The sequence below is a fragment of the Terrapene carolina genome, unplaced genomic scaffold, assembly GCF_002925995.2.
Source record: "Terrapene carolina triunguis isolate 2854851 unplaced genomic scaffold, T_m_triunguis-2.0 Scaffold96, whole genome shotgun sequence".
NCBI lineage: Eukaryota > Metazoa > Chordata > Testudines > Emydidae > Terrapene > Terrapene triunguis.
The window spans coordinates 79195011-79215429 of record NW_020664447.1 but is presented as its reverse complement, the minus strand read 5'-3'; the positions used below and the strand labels follow the sequence as shown (position 1 = coordinate 79215429).

General features: G+C 43.5%; 1 protein-coding gene across 1 annotated transcript in view; it reads left to right on the top strand.

Moving 5' to 3' along the window:
* The window catches only part of BEGAIN (brain enriched guanylate kinase associated), a 223517-nt gene that overhangs the window by 111320 nt on the left and 91778 nt on the right, over nucleotides 1–20419 (top strand). The window contains 1 exon segment of the mRNA XM_026651515.1: nucleotides 13782–13943. Within this exon segment, the coding sequence (XP_026507300.1) occupies nucleotides 13782–13943 (162 nt within the window).

Below are 20419 nucleotides of genomic sequence, written 5' to 3'. Positions count from 1 at the left end.
GAGCACAGTTTTATATCTTCATAAATATATAAGCACTGTCTGTATACATCTCATAATGACCATCAAGTTCAGAGCATGACAAGCTTTCATAAAAGAGCTTACTTGACCTATTTTTATGTACACTAACATTGAATCAACTGGTTGTATAAAATTGCTTATTCTTTGGAGTTCAGACCCCCCCTGTTCTCCACTTGGGGTGTCTGGACCCTGATTGTCACAGGGCCATATATAGAAAAAGACCCTCTATCATCAAGGACTGAATTTGTAAGGAGCTCAAGTCTGTGCACACCCACATTCAGGTCGGGGGGTGGGGAGGGGCATACTGGATATTTACCTGTGCACATCCAATTTGAGCATGCAGTTAATTATACTTGGGCCCAAACAACCTAGTCTGAACACCTCAAATCTTTGGGGATGTATGGATTGGGTTCCAGATCTATGCTTCAGAGTGGTCCTCTGTTTCTAGAATGGGCTGAAACGAAATCCCATATTTAAATCCTCCTGAATGTGGCAAAGTTCAGATGTGGATCCAAACTTTGCAGTTTCGGCCCATCTCTCCACTTAACATGTGCAGATATTAGTTTGTTCACAAAACAAGTACAGAGATATCAGCTTGGGTTTTGCACTGCCCCTTTTCTAAGTGTTCCCCTTAGTATCATTTGATACTGATCATTTGATACTTGGTGAGGTAGGATATTCTATTCCCAAAAGACCTGCCCAACACAGTAATACAATTGCTGTTTCATTTGGGACCTTTTTAATAACCTGGAGAACATTTGGAAAAATCTTGAGCGTTTTCTTTCAGAGTAAAGTTCTCAACAATATTGTGTTGCTGACACAGCCAGAATGCACTGGCACAACTCTGTTCCCAATACAACCAGAATGCACTGGCATATCTCTGTTCCCTCTTCTGCCTTCTCCTCCCCAACCTGGACTTGGATGGCTATACTGCCCCCATTTGGGCTGTTTAATATTTGTATTAGGATAGGCACTGTAGACATTTGCTTTTCCCTCTCCTTAGTCAGGATTTCCTGTACCTCAGTTTCCCCTTGCTGGTCTGCAGTCTTCCTGTGCTGGTTGGTAGTTTGCATCTCACTATCCAGTTCACCTGTGACTGGTTGGTATTTTAGCTCATGGATGCATGAAACAATAGGGGAACAGAAGCAGGCCCTACAGTCACACAGCACTCCTCCCTACCCTGTTGAGCCTTCTCCTCCTCAATAGATAGTCAGCTCAGCCAGCACTAGCAAGAAGTTGACAAGGGCGTGCGTAAATACAGAGATGTGGGGAAAAGTGCAGCCAGAATATGAGATTCTGGCGGCACTGGAAAAGGGGCTTCAACTCTAGGCAGAAATGTACCATGGTTTTCCCTCGCCACAGAAGAGGCAAATGTTGGGACTCCATGAACCACGCCAACAACACACCTGTGTTCATGTCTCTATGAAGGAGCTACCGGTTTATGTTTCCGGGTGGGCTTAACCCAGATTAGCATTAGCTTTGCAAAAATGTCATCCTTCCCTGCAGCTCTGCAAGCAGAACATTTAAAAGTGTAACCACCAGACAAGTAGAGACCATACAGCAACGCTTGCAGTCCCTCAGAGCTTTCTGCCATGGTCTGTACAACCCTTGTCTTTCTCCTCTAGATACCCTTCCACAGTCAGCTCCCAGTCAGTAATGCATCCCTGAGTTGCCTCAGAATCTTGACTAGGAATTAACCCTGAAACCCCAGGCAATAGTATGACTCGGCAGATCCTGGAGAGGAGTATGGCAGACCTTCATTGTCCCCTCTAGGGTACCCGACAGGCCTGGGCACTTCTTCAGAAGGATCTATTCTAGAACCCTGGTGGTCCAGTACTGGCAAGTATGGGTAGTCACACTGTTCATGGACACACATGATGGTGCTAAAGTAGTTTTTCATGTCTGCTTTACATTCGTATAAGCAAACCAATAAAATATGTATTAAATTTTGGAACAGAGCAGTTTGCTGAGAACAACATGATGAAATGTCTGCAAACACATTTTTAATGAGGGAAAGTGAAAACATCCTACAGTGAGAGGTTCCCTGTAGATAGAATAAATATTTAGAATCTTATTGACTATCCATATTTTATAGAGAGATTTTAGCTAATCAAAATGGATAATAGCTTAAAAACCATTAGTTATCACAGCAGAAGTGCTATAGAGATCATTAGAAGAAATGAAGAACCACTGATGCAAAAGTTATTTCTTTGTTGGATTTTGGGTTCTATCCTGCCATTCCTTGCTCATTCGAAACTTATTATTGAGGAGGATGTGAGTTTTGGGAAGTGAGAAAATGCAGGATTAGACCCTCTCTGAGCTGTACTGCACAAGGGGCTACATATTTCCACTTAGGCCTGGTCTACACTACATGGTTAGGTCGATGCAAGGCAGCTCACGTCAACCTCGCTGTGGAAGTGACTTCACATAAATTTGGCTCCCGCCAACGTAAGTGCCCTGCTATGCCAACTTAATAACACCATCTCCCCGAGTGGCATAGAGTCAGGGTCGATGTAATTAGATTGACACAGTGTCAGTGTAGACACTGCATTACTTACATTGACTGTTACTGGCCTCCAGGAGCTGTCCCACAATGCCCCACACTGACCGCTCTAGTCACCATTATGAACTTCACTGGCCAGGAGTCAGGAAGCCTCCCTCCCCTTTAAAGCTCCGCAAATTTTTTAAATTCCTTTTCCTGGTTGCACACCCAGCAGCTCTCCATTGTTGAATGGAACTGCCCACCTGACCATGCCTGCTATATGCTCCAGAGGTGCTCCTGCCTGGAGTACACAGGAGGTGTTGGATCTCCTGGACCTGTAGGGAGAAGAGGCTTGCAGAAACAGCTCGAACCAGCCACAGAAATATTGACATCTATGAGCAGATTGCTCAGGGGATGTAGGAAAAGGACTACAACAGGTACCAGCATCAGTGCTGAGAGAAAGCCAAGGAACTGTGGCTGGCATACCAGAAGGCCAGGGAGGTCAACAATCGATGTGGTGCAGAGCCGCAGACCTGCCACTTTTACAAAACCTACATGCCATCCTTGGCAGAGACACTGCCACCACCTCCAAGAGCACCATGGATTCTTCTGAGGAGCCTGAGTCCCAGGCCCCTGCCATGACCAGCAAGGAGGATGGGGTGGAGGAGGAAGAGGAGGAATATGGAGGACAGGTTACTCGGGAATCCAGCTGTGCAGCAAACCAGGACCTGTTTTCAACACCACCACAGTCCAGCCTGTCCTGACAGTCAAGCACTGGCGAGTCTGATGCAGGGGAAAGAACCTCTGATAAGCGTGCTGTTTATTTTGAAATTACAGGGATGGCACCACCAAAGTAGCAGGATACATCTTTTGATTTGCCCATTTGAACTTGTGCTAGAAGAGGTAGTGAAACAACCGAGAGGTAGAGTTGCTATTTGCTTTTCATTCCCCTCTAGAATTAGGCAGTGGGAGCTACATGGAGCAGTTTGTTTATATGCAGTGGGATGGCCCGTGAATCCTCCATAGAGATCTTGATGAAACTTCCATGGAAGTACTCTGCAATCCTCTGCTGAAGGTTTCTGGGGAGGGCTGCCTTATATCTTCCTCCATGGTAGGACACTTTCCCAAGCCACTCAACAATAACTTCAGCAGGCACCATTGCAGTACACAGGCTAGCAGCATATGAACCCAGGCGGCATTGGGATGCCAGCAGCAGCTGTGCTCTCTCTCTCTGCCTCTGTTACCCTCAGAAGTGAGATATCAGCTAAAATCACCACCACCGGTGGAAACAGGGCCGGCTCCAGGCACCAGCTTGCCAACCAGGTGCTTGGGGCGGCCACTCTGGAGAGGGGCGGCACGTTCAGCTATTAGGCAGCAATTCGGCAGATGGTCCCTCACTCCCACTTGGAGCGAAGGACCTTCCGCCGAATTGCCGCCGCAGATCGTGATTGTGGCTTTTTTTTTTTTTTTGCCGCCCCCTTCGGGCGGCAGAAACCCTGGAGCCGGCCCTGGGTGGAAAATGGTGCCAGTATTCAGTTCCATTGCCCTATACAACTATAATCATGCTAGTGAGCTATTCCCCTCTCATGTCCCCCACCCCCTTAAGGGCCATACTCACCATGGCTGGTGCTGTGACTGACGCCGTGCTCTATCAGTCCCAAGCAGAAGTGAGAATGTAGGGCTTACATTTTGAGGAGGAAGGAGAGTGAGATGAGCATCTTAAGTTTTGATTTCCAGTATGAATACACTGACAACGGTACATCTGTGTGTTGTATCTGCAGCTGCTGCCATTGCGGCAGTCAGGATCTCCCTCTCCACACCTGCAGAATGCCTGAGCCAGATAAGGAGGAGAAAGAAAAGGACTCAGGATGACATGTTCCAGGAGATCCTGCAAACCGGTGCTGCATCAGAGAACGAGCACAGGGCCTTGCAGACAGCCTGGACAAAGATAGAGTGGAGAGGAGAAAGGTGCAGGAAAAGAAGAGGGACATTCAGCAGGAGATGCTTGCACTTCTCAGACAGCAAACAGAGATGCTTCAGACTCTGTTAGACTTGCAGGTTCAAAAATCCCATGCTCACCTCCCTCTGCAGCCCATATAAAACTCTGCATTGGGACCTCCCTATACACCCCCTCAGCATTCCATGTGGCATAAGGGATTTGTGCAATTTATGTGAAGACACTTCCACAGCTAGGTTGACGTAAGCTGCCTTGCCTCCACCCAGGGGGACACTAAAGAAAATAACAGCTTCACAGACATTACTGTGAAAGACACAGTTTGTGTATATGTACCTGAAATGAAAAAGCCTGTTCTTTCCCCTTCATAAGTTCTGTTCCCTTAATTTATTAAGTGCTAAGTGTCTTTTTTATTTGCCTGGTTCATGTTACAGAATAAAGGTCTATTTTTTGGAACATAATTCATCTTTATTAGTTCACAACATATGCTGGCTGGTGAGGAGCAGGTCTGACAGCGATCAATTTCCTGTTACTGCACTGTGTCACAGAACCCATAACATCATTCACAAACAATATTAATAGGTGTATTGACAATGTTAGATTCCTACATACACAGCAATCCCTACATGATGTACTCTGGGCCACAAAAGAGCAAGACCAGGTAGAGCACACTACAGCAACACACAATACTCTGGCTCACTATTAAAATGGTTTTTCAAAGCTTCCTTGAGCCATATAGTTCTATGTTGAGCTCTTCTTATAGCCCTTGTATCTGGCTGTGCAAATTCAGCAGACAGCCGCTCCACCTCTGCCCTGCACCCCAGCAAAAACTTTTCCCCTTTTGCTTCATATACACCTCTACCCCACTATAACGCGACCCGATATAACACGGGTTCGCATATAGCGCGGTAGCAGCGGGGCTCCGACGGCGCTTTAAAGGGTCCCGGGCTCCGGCTGCTGCGGGGAGCCTGGGGCCCTTTAAATCACCACCGGAGCCCTGCCACTGCTACCCCGGGGCTGCGGCAGTGGGGCTCGCCGGCAATTTAAAGGGCCCAGGGCTCCGGCTGCTGTGGGGAGTCCCAGGCTCTTTAAATCACCACTGGAGCCCTGCCACTGCTACCCCGATATAACGGCGTTTCACCTATAATGCGGTAGGGATTTTTGGCTCCCCACGACCGCGTTATATCGGGGTAGAGGTGTATATTATGCAGGACACAGCAGGCAACTATAACCATTGGGATATTTTTCTCACTGAGATCCAATCTTTTAAGTAAGCAATGTCAATGACCCTTCAAATGATCAAAGGCATATTCAACTGTCATTCTGTACCTGCTGAGCCTGCAGTTGAAGCGCTCCTTGGTGCTGTCGAGATGGCTGGTGTATAGCTTCATGAGCCAGGGGAGCAAGGGGTAGGCTGGGTCCCCCAAGATCACTACTGGCATTTCAACATTCCCAATGGTAATCTGTCAGTCAGGAAAGAAAGTCCCTGCTTGCAGCTTTCTGAACAGTCCTGTGTTCTTAAAGACACATGTGTCATGCACCTTTCCTGGCCAGCCCACAATGATGTTGGTAAAGTATCCCGAATGATCCACAAGCACATGTATAACCATAGAAAAGCAGCCTCTCTGTTGATGTACTGTGGCAAAGTGGTCTGGTGCTAAAATAGGAATATGTGTGCCATCTATCACTCCTCCCCACCCTAGTTCAGGAACCTCATTGCTGCAAGACCATCCACTACGTCCTGCACATAGCCCAGAGTCACAGTCCTGTGTAGCAGGAGGTGATTAATGGCCCTGCCCACGTGAATGACAACAGCCCCTGCGGTGGATTTCCGACTCCAGCATTGCAAGTTTCCACAGTGCAATCGACACTCGCTTCTCAGCTGTCAGTGCAGCTCTCATTCTGGTGTCCCTGTACTGGAGGGCTGGGGCAAGTTTGACACACAGATCCAGGAATATTGTCTGTGCATCCAAAAGTTCTGCAGCCACTGCTTGTCATCCCAAACCTGCATGACAATGCAATCCCACCAGTCAGTGCTTGTTTCTCAAGCCCAGAACCAGCGCTCCAGCTGCTTCATGAATGCCACCAACAACCTTGAATTGTTTCTTCCTATGTCCCACAGCAATCTAGCCTCCAAGGCGTCATTATGTTTCCCGCAGTTCCTCTTATGGCTCTGCAAATACTGAAGGATCAGGTTCCCTGTGCTTGCAACACTCATGACAATAGTACTTCTGTCAGAGATGGTGGACAGTGAAAAGGGACGTGCGGGTTTGTGGGACTTTGAAAAGAGCGCGTGAAATATTATGGGCTGCAGATGAAATTATGGGATGGAGAACACTGTTTTATGGGAAATTGACCCCATGCACTCAGTTACCCCTGTGCAACTCGTTTTGACCCCATCAGGCATTGCAAGGACTTCCCAAAAGACCCTGCACTGGAATGTGGCAAGTTGCACAGTGGGATACCTACCCATGCTGCACTGCATTCTGCATTAATACAAGTGTTCCTAGTGAGGAAGCACACTGCCAACGCAAGGAGCCAAGTGTGAACACACTAGTGATTTAATAAGTGCAGCAGCTGTATGCTGAGGTAATTTAGGTCAACATAATTTTGTAGTGTAAACATGGTCTTGTCTTTGAAGTTGTCAGCAAATGTGGCTTTCCTGCCTTTTCTTTTTTTAAATCTTTGTCTTGATGCTTTAATGAAAGAAGGGTGGGAGGGAGGAGGAGAAGAGAATAGGTCCACTCTGTTTTCCCCACTAAATCATTTTCCTGTTTTTAATTATAATAAAGAATATATACCATGCAATGAAGAACTGTGAATGCCTGTTGGCAACAGTAGGTAAATCCTGAATTAAAATGCAGTGATTCTCCAGTATAAGAGGGTATGGTCATCCTGCCTCTGCAGAACTGGTTTATGACAACGGGGGTGGGGGGGGGGGGGGAAGGCCCTTTTGCATTAAATGGAACTAGGTTTTGGAAGGTCATTGTTTAGGAGGAAAGAAAAAATGCAATGTAATTGACATGACTGCATGAAAATCCACCTTTGATCAATCTCTCTCTGGTATCTTCTTGACAGTGCTATATCAAAACAGCATGAACCCTTTCCAACATTGTATGGGTTACCAATCAAAAAAATCAGAGTGATACACAATGAAAACTATCCAAAAAGATACATTTACTTTTATAGACACCAGATTTGTAGAGCAAGAAAATTATATCACCAAGCAGACGGAAAAAGAATTATAGCATTAAACTGTGTGGGATTACCAGTGCTCAGTAGTGAGGGGAAATGGTTTCAGAGCTGCACCCCATATGTAGGATGCAGGAAAGCACGTCAAATATTCTTAAAATTGTGAAAAAGAAAATTTGTGCCAAATTCATCCCTGAACTCCACTGACTGCTGGTGTTATGCGAGCTCTGAACTTGACCCATTACATTTTCTTTCTGAAAGAAAATATTCTTCCCTTGTCTAGTGTTGTTTCTGTCTCTTGTTGTCTTACCTTTGCTTCCTGTGTTTTTCCATGGACAACTGGAAGCAAAGTAAAGACTGTGTCTAATCAGCAAAAAAAAGCAATGGTCTTTACTTGAAACTGGTAAGGTGTGTGTATGGTGATTCATTCATGCACAAATATACAGCCATAGATAATCCTTCTCCGTGCTACCATACGTTAGGATCGGTCACTGCTTTCATTCTTAACCCCAATACTGGAGATTTATTAGGCCCCGATTCAGGAAAAAATCCCTATTCAAGAGAATTAAGCATGTGTTTAAATCCCATTGAAGTCAATAGCACTTAAGCACACACTTAAAGTTATGTACATTGTGTTGTCCTGAATTAGGATAGAGTTAATCACATGCTCAAGTGCTTTCCTGAACTGGGGCTTTATTGGTGTATTTGTTTGTGAACATTTGGCTGAGTTTCCTGGTTTTCAGCATTCCCTCTCTTCCCTTACTCTTCTTCCTGCCCACCAACCCCTGAATCTTATTTCTATATTTCTCAGCTTTCAAACTTTTTGTAAGTTTTTATTTATATATTTTATTTTAAATTATATAGATTTTACACACACACCTTTGACCCTATCATCAATTTTTTAACATGGAACGTAATACATTATATACTGCATGTTATTAAAGCAAACTCTCTCGTATACTTTTTAACTCTTAAAAAAAAAATCTTAAAAAATAAACAACCAGTTTATCCATCAGAATGAGTTAAAACGGATGTTAAATAGGAGTTGTTAATTTTTAATTTATTTTTAAATGTTGATACTAGAAGGTAAATGTTGGACAATTTGGTCTTTCTAGTTAAGAAAGTAGTCGCTGGGTTATGTTTCTAGAAATGGTCCTCTCCTTTTCTCCGTGTATGGACAGCCCCACGTTTCAGAATCACTGCTTACTGAAACAGCATAAACCCTGGTCTTGAAAGTAGCCTAAATAAATTATATCAACACTTTCTCTTCAGTTTTACATAGTTATAGTTGTTGCCTATGATCCTGAGTCAGCCAAGCATTCAAGCATGTACTTAACTTTAAGCAAGTGAATAACCCATCCCTATTTGGCAAAGCACATAAGCACATATACCCTTCAAAGCTGACTTCATGGGGACTAAAGCATCTGCCTAACAATTAAGCACATGTTTGAATGCTTTGCTTAACTTGGGCCATAAGCAACAAATGGGTCTCTGTTTAACATAGTATTCCTGCTTCTCCTTTCTTCTTCCTAAAGTGCTCATAGAATAATGTATCATAGTAATATTATAAGGCCGACTATAACTGTATGCATAATTCTAAAGATACTTCCCTATAAGCAACCACTATGGACCTGTTCCAAAATGCACTGGAGTCTATGCAAAGATTCACTATGCACTTTGGATCCAGCCCTATATTTAGTGTATAGTTCCTTCAAGGTACTGATCCTTTAGGAAGAAGAGAAAAAATAGAAATCCAGATGACTGTGTTAAGCAGAGAAGCATTTGTTCCCTGAATTAAGATATATTATTTTTAAAATAGTGCAACTACTAGTGGTAAGCCAAGTACAACTGTAATCATACAAAAAAATTCAATAAAAATAGAACATGGTGTTGGCAAAACATTAGGCTATTTCCAAGATTTAGGCTACTCTGTTACAGTAAGCAGGAATTTTAAAGCTTTTTCCTTTAATATACGTAGGTTCTTTTTGTAACAAAAAGAAAAGATACCAATGAGAGCCAGTGTATTACAGACAAGTCAAATAAGTGCAGTATTGCCAACTCTGACAATTTTATCTTGACTCTAGCAATTCTGGGGTAGATTTTATCTGTCTCATGAAAATATGATGAAAGGCACCAACTCATGAATTTTCCTTGATTCAGTATGGCCACCATCTCCTATTACTGTTAATGGGGCTGAAGATGGCCATCTTTCCCTACTGTCTGTCTATTTGTGGAAATGAGGCTGCACTTAATAAAGATAGCTGCCACCTCCCACTATTTTCAATTAGATTGAAGACACACCCACAGGCAAAATGGCTGCGGCTCAGTTCAGGGGTTCTTGACGGGACATAGACTGTGAGGAGCAATATGGATACTATGAAAGGTGGATGGGACAAGTAAGAGGGGGTAGGCATGGGGGAACAGGAGGCAATTTAGGAGTTACAGGGAAATGGGTTGCAGGGGATGTCAGGGGCAGGAGGGAGGGGTGGGTGTCCAGAGAAGTGGGAGGCAGATAGGGTGATCACATAGCTAGTGTGAAAAATCAGGACGAGGGTGGGGGGAATAGGCACCTATATAAGGCAGAGCTCCAAATATCAGGACTGTCCCTATAAAATCGGGACATCTGGTCACCCTAGAGGCAGGAGCACTGCCAAGTCTTGGGCAGAGAAGTAGTAGGGGGGAGATTCAGGGAATTGTTGCTTCTTGCAAAAGCTGAACCAATCCCATAGTGTGCTTGAACCCCATATCTCCTGTGGGTGAACACTATTCACAAAGTGATCATTCCATATCTGACCTATCAGTCCCCATCCTCAAGGAAACCTGCACAACACTTTCAAAAGACAAGCCTGGGATCTTAAGTTCATAACTTTGCTAGACACTAAAAATCATGGACTAAACAGAGACATTGGATTTATCGCTTATTACTGTAGAGAGGGTTCATTGGGGTTCATCCCTTTCTGGGGCGGCAGGGAACCACACTGCCTCCCTTAGACCTTGCACGGCCCCCTGGGGAATCGGTCGGGCCCCAGGAGTCTGGTTCAAGTTGTCCGGCAGGGGGCTGAGCACACACAGGTAACAATTAGCAGATAACAAGCCCAGGCCCTAGGTCAGGGTGGGGCAGCGATGGGTTCCAGACTCAGGCAGGGGCTGAGCAGCAGTTTATATAGTCAACAGGCCCAGGCCCAGGGCGGGGCAGCAATGAGTTCAAGGCTCAGGACCTCAGGCAGGGGCTGAGCAAACATAGGTAAATAGCACACCCAGGCTTCAGGCTCCAAGGGGCCTGGGAGATGGGGAGACTGCCACCCACACATTGGGTGGCAGCGGGGGATGCAGGTCCACCCACTCCACTGCATCCCAGCCTGGGGCCCTAGCAGCAGCCAAAGGCCCGCTGCTGTCAGTGGGGATCCCGTCCGCAGCACACTGACATGGGTTCCGGCTGTGTTGCCGCCAGACTTGGGTTGGCTGCCCCCGGGCTACTTCCCAACTTCCCCTCTGGAGGTACCTGGGTCAAGGGGGGGCCCTCGGGGGGGGGGTCAATCACCATTGGATGCTCGGGGTAGCTGGCGAGGGGTAGGTTCAGCGACTCTCCCACACGCTGATCCATGTCGAGTGTCGGCCGGTCAGGCCAGTCTCCAGGTCCGCCGCTGGTTGCTGGAGTCTCCCCAGTGGGAGCTGGGCTGGAGGCTGGCTGGCTGCCTCTCGAGTGAGCTCTGGGGTTGGGCTCTTATACTTCCTGTCTGGCCTCTGACCCTCTGGGGGGCGGGCTTGGAGTACTCTGGCTCCGCCCACTCTGGTGTCTGGCAGAGCTAGTCCCTCTCTGGGGCACCAGGGAACCACCCCACCTCCCTACAATTACAAAAATGTATAACCCAGTAACAACCCTCCAAGTCCTCCCCGAGCTGCCTTTCCAACCCCTCCTTTCCTCCCCTCCTCCTCCCCCTCCCGCCTATGACTGCAAGGGTGTTATTGGGCCACTTCATCTTGAATGGTCCCATGAAATATGAGTTAACTACTTATGCTAAACAATCTGACTTGAAGAGGAGCTCTGTGTAAGCTCAAAAGCTTGTCTCTCTCACCAACAGAAGTTGGTCCAGTAAAATTACCTCACTCATCTTGTCTCTCTATTGAGACATTATCACTTATATACATTAAAAAGTTATTTCATCTGTGTATCTGTAACTCATCAACCCTACACATTAACAAATTCTATGTGTGAGTGTGACTCATGTTGCGTTAATTAGGTCAGTTTGTCTGGAGCCAGCCCATTTTTCCCCAAAAGAAAATAAGCTAGGAGGGGGATTGTTAGCAGAGGGCAGTTCCCCTACCTTAGGGGTGAGGAGGGGGTGAGTGGAGTCTCCATCTGAGCAGCCAAGGAGACGCATTTTTGTGTGCCTTTAAGGTTGACTTTTCAACCTAAAATCATCTCAGACACATTAGCAGAGGACTAGAGGGGAGTTAAAAAAAAAAAAGTCAAAAGACAGCCTAAAAAACATGATTTGATAGATTTTTAAATCAAAATTTTGGGCCCCAGTCTCATGATTTTGGGTGATTCTGTTCTGAGCTCTGGTCAAGTGTAGGTAGTCTCTTGGTCTATCCAAGGCCGTGATCAAGTGTCTTGATGTTTTTGGTCTTTTGGCCTCGAGATGAAAACCTTGTCTTTGTTTCTGGGACCTTGAAGTGAAAAAATTCTCTAAGTTATATCTGGCCTTTAGTCAATGGTAAGTAGCCCCTTAACATTCTTTCAGGCCCCAGCACAGTAAGTTTAGGTACAGGCATAAACTGTGTTTACATTCAAAACCTTAATCCTTTGACATCCATGGTAGTTTTGCCATTGACATCAAAGGAATCAGGATTTGGCCCTTATTTTATGAAATGTTATATTTAGCGTATATCAAAAGTAAGCAAGGTGACTGTACAGGGCTCACTGTCCTAAAGCACCCCCTTATGGTGAGACCCAGCATCACACCACTTACACCTCAGTTTCCTCACACTGATCTTTGGCCTACTCCTGCTGTGGAGGTGACTTGCTGCAGTGACTTGACCCTCCAGCTAAGTCATTAACAAAACTCCACCCCTCCCAGAGTTTTCATGTCCAAAGCAATAAAAAAAACCAAAATAATTGCCCTTGTCTCAAACCTTCCTTCCCAAAGGGTCTGTCTTCTCTCTTCTACTACAAGCACTGTTCTGCCTACCCTCTGTGCTCAGCTTTTGTCCTGCCTAGGCAGCTTACCATCTCTCCCCTCAGCCCCCCAGTCCCCTTGAGGTTGCTCCCTGCTCTTTCTTGAGGACCTCTTGTCCTCCACAGGCCTCTAGTTGCCTTCTGCTCTCTTCTCTAGTTGGTTCTCCACTGCTGAGCTTCCTTCCTCTTAAACCCAACACCTAGTGCAGGTGTAGCAGGGCAGGGCTCATTGAACAGAGCTTACTAGCCCAAGGGCTCTGGGCTCTTAAAGGGGCAAGCTGCCCTGTTACGGTGACAAATGTGATTCATTTGGTAACACTCATGCCACTAGGTCATAGTGGATTCAAGTTCCAGATCAGGACCTGAGCTCATACTCAAAGCCAACATAACAATGAAGAGTCTGTATTATTATTACATTGCAGTTGCAGCTAGGGATTCCAACTTTTTATCGGGACTTCATTTTGCTGTACACTGTACAGACAAAGTAAGAGACAATCCCTGACTTGAAGAGTTTATAATCTAACTAGACAAAGCCAGATTATTATTATTATTTTACAGATGGGGAATTGAGGCTGTTTGTACATAGCATTACATAAAGCAGTTTCAGATCATTTCAGAATGAAAGACATCACATAAAACCAAAATTTGGTTTTCAATGTATTCTAAAATGTATTATATTTTTATTGAGGATACTTCCACAAAATGTCCTATGATGGCATTTGGATACCAGTGATGGGTGTCCTAGAAAGGATGAATGGAGAGAGATTGTCAACATGATTATTTTAAATAAAATTTTAACAAAAATTAGTAAACAGATGAATAAGTACTGTTCTCTTTCTCGCTACAAAGCCATATTTTTGGGGAAATATGGATAATGAGGCCACTTGAAAATAGTGGATCATTAAAGAGTCTTCCAGAACTTCTAAATGCTATAACTGCAGTGTTTGTTCTTCCAGTACTTTGCAAGAACAGAAGGGGGAATTACGGAAGCGCCTATCCTACACTACCCACAAACTGGAAATGCTTGAAACAGAATTTGATTCTACTCGCCAATATCTTGAAATTGAACTGAGACGTGCTCAGGAAGAACTTGAAAAAGTAACCGAAAAATTGAGAAGGTGAGTATTTTTTTTAAATAAATAAACTGCATTGAGAATATACAAACTACTGTACTTAACAATGTAGAGATATGCACTCCATTCATTATATAAACATGTTTATAGTATACTTTACACCCACACACATATTTGTTACATACCACATACATATATATTGATATATGTCTATGTGTGTTACACATACATATATATGTGTATTTGTGTGTGCATACAGTGTATATTGTATACGTTATGTAATTTTTATATAATTAATGGCATATACATTATGTGTGTTATTATACACACACACACATCTATTATAAACACAAAGGATATTGATATTCCCTTTAGTAAGTACAGTGTAACTGCATTGATATTAGTTGAGTTATTCTGCATTTACGCTGGTGTAAGAGCAGAATTAGGCCCTGTTTTTCAAAGCTGAGCAAAGTTTATGTTCAGTGTATGAAATGTTATGAAGTTTCATATCATGGTGTGGTAAAACATGTTACATTTACTTCCAAAAAATATGACCTGAAACAAAAAGCCTTCTATTTAAAAAGAATACAAACTGTACAGAAAAAAGGTACAGAGCTGTTCTAAATTTAGAGCCCAATCAGTATAAATAATAGTAATAATCTAGTCCCCATTGACTTAAAAGGGAGCAGGCTCTAGCCTTAAGTGCGTACAAGTCATTTTTGAAAAACTCTGAACCAAAAGATTCATTTATTTATGAAAAAATGCAGTTGAACTTTTCCTGAAGGCATCATCATCATAATGTAGGAAAATGGACAATGCATCACACCTAATGCAGGTAACAAAAGTACCTTTCCAAGTAGAAACAGAAATCTTGCATAACATTTCTTAGTTGGACTGTAGCATTAATATAAGTGATAACAGGTAATTGCTATAAATAAAGAATTTTTAACAGGTTGAATTTTAAGACACCAGTACAGGAAATCATGTTAATACATGCTTAAAATTAAGATACATGCTTTCCTGAATCAAGGCCTAAATCAGAGATACAGCATATACCACTTTACATGATTTTGTTATCTACAGGCTTCTACGTAGAGCAGGCAGTCAGCTATCCACACTACTTATCTGTCTACAACACATTTTTTCCCTTCTCTCCTATCGCTTCATTTACATCAGAACAGTTCAAAGTAACTCCATTCTCAGTACAGTTTTCTTCAAATCCTTTCACAGTGTTTTCCAATAAATGGCAATGTTAACCATCCTTCTTACTGTACATTAAATTACTTTTCCTGAAGAAGTACATTTTGCAGGGCAAGTGGAAGGCTCAGGTATAGAACAGGGAATATTTGGGTCTTTCTGGATTTGAAATAATGTTTTACTTCAGGCACATCCTGTTTAAAGTGTAAGTCAGATATTTCACAAAAACAACGAGGAGTTCTGTGGCACCTTAGGGTACGTCTAAGTCGATCTAAGATACGTCGACTTCAGCTACACTATTTTCGTAGCTGAAGTTGCATATCTTAGCTTGATCCACCCCCAGTGTAGACCAGGCCTTAAAGACTAACAGATTTATTTGGGCATAAGCTTTCGTGGGTAAAAAACCCCACTATTTCAGTCATGTTATAAAAAACCACACAAAATGTGTAGCCAGACTGGAAATTAATCTGAGATGCTACCTTTTCAGGCAACTTTTAAAAGAGCATACAGGTAACTCATTCACTATGCTTGGAATACTTATAGGAACATGCCTCGGTATTTAAGTATAGTAACCATCTTCTGCCATAAAACCCGCTTCAACTTTGCCTTTTAGAAAATGTGCAGTAAACCTTGCATCAGGTCTATATAATTTCTTCCCTACCATCTCTGCTTATTTATAATATACATTTGGATCTCTGAAGGAGCCATGGACATTATAAAAAGGCTAATCATGTAGTCAGTGGGAGTTTTGCCAGAGTAAAAACAACATCAGGCTTGTAGACAGGTTGTTTATATAGGTAGGGCCTGATTTTCAGAAGTTCTGAGTGTGATGGGTTGGACCCCCCCTTCCGGGCCTCCAGCTGATGTGCTGGGGTCTCACTGAGCCCACCTATCCCACCAGCCTGGGTTCCCCTTACTCTGTGTTGCTATGACAGGCTCTCAAGCCCCTTCCAGCACACACACACAGGTAGGGACACACCCAGCTATAGAATCACACAGTCTGGAATCAGCTCTGTATGGGAGGACTCAGCTTGGGGAATTTCCCAGCACTCCTGTGCCCATACCCTCTGGAGCAGTGGTGGGCAACCTGTAGCCTGTCAGGGTAATTCGCTGGCAGGTCACCAGACAGTTTGTTTACATTTGCACGGCCGCCCACCATTCCCAGTGGCCGTGGTTCACCATTCCTGGCCAATGGGAGCTGCGGGAAGCAGCAGCCAGCCCATCCCTGTGGCCTGCACCGCTTCTTGCAGCTCCCACTGGCTGGGAATGGCGAACCAGGGCCACTGGGAGCTGCAGATGGCCGTGCAAATGTAAACAAACTGTCAGGCGGCCCGCCAGTGGATTACCCTGATGGGTTGCACGTGGCCCGCGGACCGCAGGTTGCCCACCACTGCTCTGGAGTGTAAACCCAAAATTATGTTGCATTGCATTGTATAGAGATCTATACATCGTAAGCTCATGAAATTCGCCCCCTCCCTCAATGTGGAGGAACATATACTCAGTTCCCCCCCCACCCCTGCCCAGTTATGAATTGCACAAACTGAGTTTTAGAATAAACAAAAAACAAGTTTATTAACTACAAAAAGTAAATTTTAAGTGATAAGGGATAGCAAACAGAACAAAGCAGATTACTCAGCAAATAAAACAAAACACGCAAACTAGACGGACTACATTAAAGAAATTGGCTACAAACAGTAATTTCTCTCCCTAAAAGTTGTTTTATGCAGGTTGCAGAGTTTCTTGAAGGTAAACTGCACTGCTTGCAGTTTAAATCTCCAGGTATACCCTTCACAGGCTGACCTTTCTCGCCTCTGCTCAGCCCCTGCCTCCCCCAGCTTAATTCCTTTGTTTCTTCAGCTGTTTTCAGCAGTCTTCCTTCTTGGGTCGGGAGGAAGTGGAGAAGAGTCTAGATTAACTCACTCCCCAGCCTTAAATAGGATTTGTATTTGGCAGGAATCCTTTGTTTCCCAGTTTGACTCCCAACCCCTTCCCGTGAAAAAGTACCAGCACGTCAAGATGGTATCCTGTACCAGGTGACATGATCACATGACCCTGCAGTGTTAAAGCAGCATCCCAGGAAACTTCTCAGGAAGGAGGGAGATTAGTATCCTTCCTAATAGCCCATTCAAGCTATTTGCAGACTTCTGGTGGGCGTTCCCCAGGTGAAAACACAGTTGTAATTATTACATAGTCAATATTTCTAACTTCAGATACAGAAATGATACATGCATACAAATTGGATAATCACATTCAGTAAATCATAACCTTTCCAATGATACCTCGCATGACCCATCTTGCATAAAACATATCTTAGTTATGCCATATTCGTATCATAACAATATTTCTATGAAGAATATGGGGCATCACGTCACACTGAGCACCTAGTACTTCAGTTCAGGTCAATGAGCCAGATCCAGTGCCTGTTGAAATCAATGGAAAGACTGCTGTTGACATCAATGCACAATGGATCAGGTTCAGTGGATGCTGTGGATGTTCAGAACCTCTGAAAGTCAGGCCCATAAAGTGTTTCATTTATTGCAAAGAACATTATCAGTGGAAAGTATTAAAATCAAATGAATATAAGTGCTTCTCTAATACTCTACTTGGTAGTTGTTTTTTTATTACGAAGAAAATTTATACCAAAAAAATTATGTTCCAGGCAGGTGATTTCTCCTCCGAAGACTTATCATGTGGGAAGCCCAAAATACTTTACAAGGTGAGCTTTAAAAATTGTTTCTATTGAGAATAGCAAAAACATAAAAAAATAAGGCAAGATAAACACCTAGAAATCCCCAAACTGGAAACAGATAAACATTTTAAACAAAAGTATGATCCAAAAGAGTGTCAGCAACATGTAAAAATAACTATATGAAGATCAGTGTGTAAAGAACAATAAGAGCAATATTATAACATCAAGAATTTATCTCCCACGTTGTTCATTTCTAAAGAAAGAGAAAGGTAAATGTGAACAACCGTACTAGATAAGCACAGAGTAACATGGTCCCACTTGTACGCTAAAAAACATTTCAGTCATTAAACTTGTACTGCTGCTCTGAGCAGCGTTCTCCCTAAAGGCTGGAAGCTCCATTAGCCATTGCTTCGAAAGCCTCCCACACCCTTAATTTAATCTACAGTAATGCCAAAACAAACTGTCTTTTTCGTTTGTTTTAAACACAACTATCTCCTGTTTAGGGAGGGCACATTTAGATGACTTGATGGCCTATCATTCTCTAAAGGAGTAGAATTTTCTAAGCACACCATGTTGACCTATACTGCTCCCATTGAATTCAATGGTAAAATTTCCATTGACATCAGAGGGAGCAGACTTTGGCCAATGCTGAGCAATTTTGAAATTCCCACCCTTAAACCATAGTTCTGCTTTGAAAAGTGGCTGAAATGGCATTGTGGGGTTCCGTGTGCCTCACAATGATTTGCATATCATAGAATCATAGAAATGTAGGGCTGGAAGAGACCTCGAGAAGTCATCAAGTCCAGCCTCTTGTGCCATTGCAGGACCAAGGAAACCTTGACCATCCCTGAGAGGTGTTTGTCCAACTTGTTTCTAAAAGTGTCCAATGATGGGAACTCCATGACCTCCCTTGAAAGCCTATTCCAGAGCTTAACTACCCTTATAGTTAGAAAGTTTTTCCCAATATCTAACCTGTGTTGTGTTTAAGAGTGTGCTCAGTTTAAAAGTAAAAAAAAACAACCATGCATTTTGACTACCAGTCCTGAAAACTCAAACTGAGCTCAAAGAGCCCTGCTGGAATCATTCCTTCTTTTGCACCCCAACCAGTAATAAAGGTTCTGCTGGTCAAATTAGGCCCACGTCCACACCTGTACAACGCTCAGATTATGCCTTCAGTAACAACTGTGCAAAACCCATCGTCTCCACTTGGAATTTAGAGTAGAATTCTGTTGATACACAAGAAGTAAAATCCACTTAAACATATGTGTTTAAGTGCTTCACTATAGAGGGATGGACTTCAGCATGTATTTAAGTGGGTTCCTGAACAGGGGCCTCGCAGCTGTGTTGGCTCCTTTGCAGTGCTGGTAGGAGAAAAAGCATCTTATATTTGTAAGAAAGTAGATAAAACTTTAGAGTACAGACAAGGAACAAACCTGTTGAAGAAGAAGGTGCCATTTGTACAGTCACTCTTCAAAGCAGAACTGCTATCTAGGTGAAATTTCCTCCTGTGCAGAGGGCCAGCCGCACAAGGCCTATGCTTCATTTAACCCACATTTTGAGGTCTCAGTGCATAGGCTTTGTATGAGCTATCTGCACAGGGGTGAATTTTACCATGCAAGGGGAAGGTATTTTCTGCTACATTAGACCACATAGATATTTAATGGTAGTGATGATCAGAATTCTTTTTATTAGACCCTGAGAAACATATGAGCAGTTGCACTGCACGGGTGCACACACCCACACATACAGAGCACAAGGGTGCCGTACAATTTGAACTTACTACAGGACACAGAGAAGGCACCAAAAACATAATAAATGAACAGGGTCACATCAAATAATTCATTCTTTGTAAAAGGCAATTCATAGCTTAGTCAACCCAATTACCACTGAAATTTACAAAGCTGACAGATTTTACAATTTAAAAGTCTTAGACACTGCAAAATTCAGACAATCGGGGTGAATGCTTTTCTCTACAAGTGGGGCTATGATACCATTTGTTCATTTGATCATTGAAGGTCAGATTAATTTTCTCCACTCCTGCTTTATTTTTAAATGTATTGCCAAAAGATTTTATTTAATTTTATTATATTCTTTTCCTTTCATACCTTTAATGCTTTTTTCCATATATTTCTGAGTCCATTTCCCCCCTCCCCATTCACAGTACTGACACTTCTTTTGGCTCCGTGGGTCTTTTATTTTTCCAGTTTGGGTTTTGTGTGTGCGTGTGTTTATCTACTTTATTTTGATTACCTTTGCATACAGTTCTCAATAGAAACACTTTCTGAAGCTCAGCTCCTTCTATATTGTGGGGGTTTTCATAGAAATGTAGGGCTGGAAGAGACCTTGAGAGGTCATCTAGTCCAGCTCTCTTCACCGTGGCAGGACCAAGTATACCTACACTACCCTGACAGATATTTGTCTAACCTCTTCTTAAAAACCTCCAGTGATGGGGATTCCACAACCTCCCTTAGAAGCTTATTCCAGTATTTAACTATCCTTATAGATAGCAAGTTTTAACTTAGATATTGGGAAAATCTCCTTTGATGAAGATTAAGCCAATTACTTCTTGTCCTACCTTCTGTGGACATAGGGAACATATGTGAAGACCGTTATTAGGTTCCCCCTCTCCCCCGCC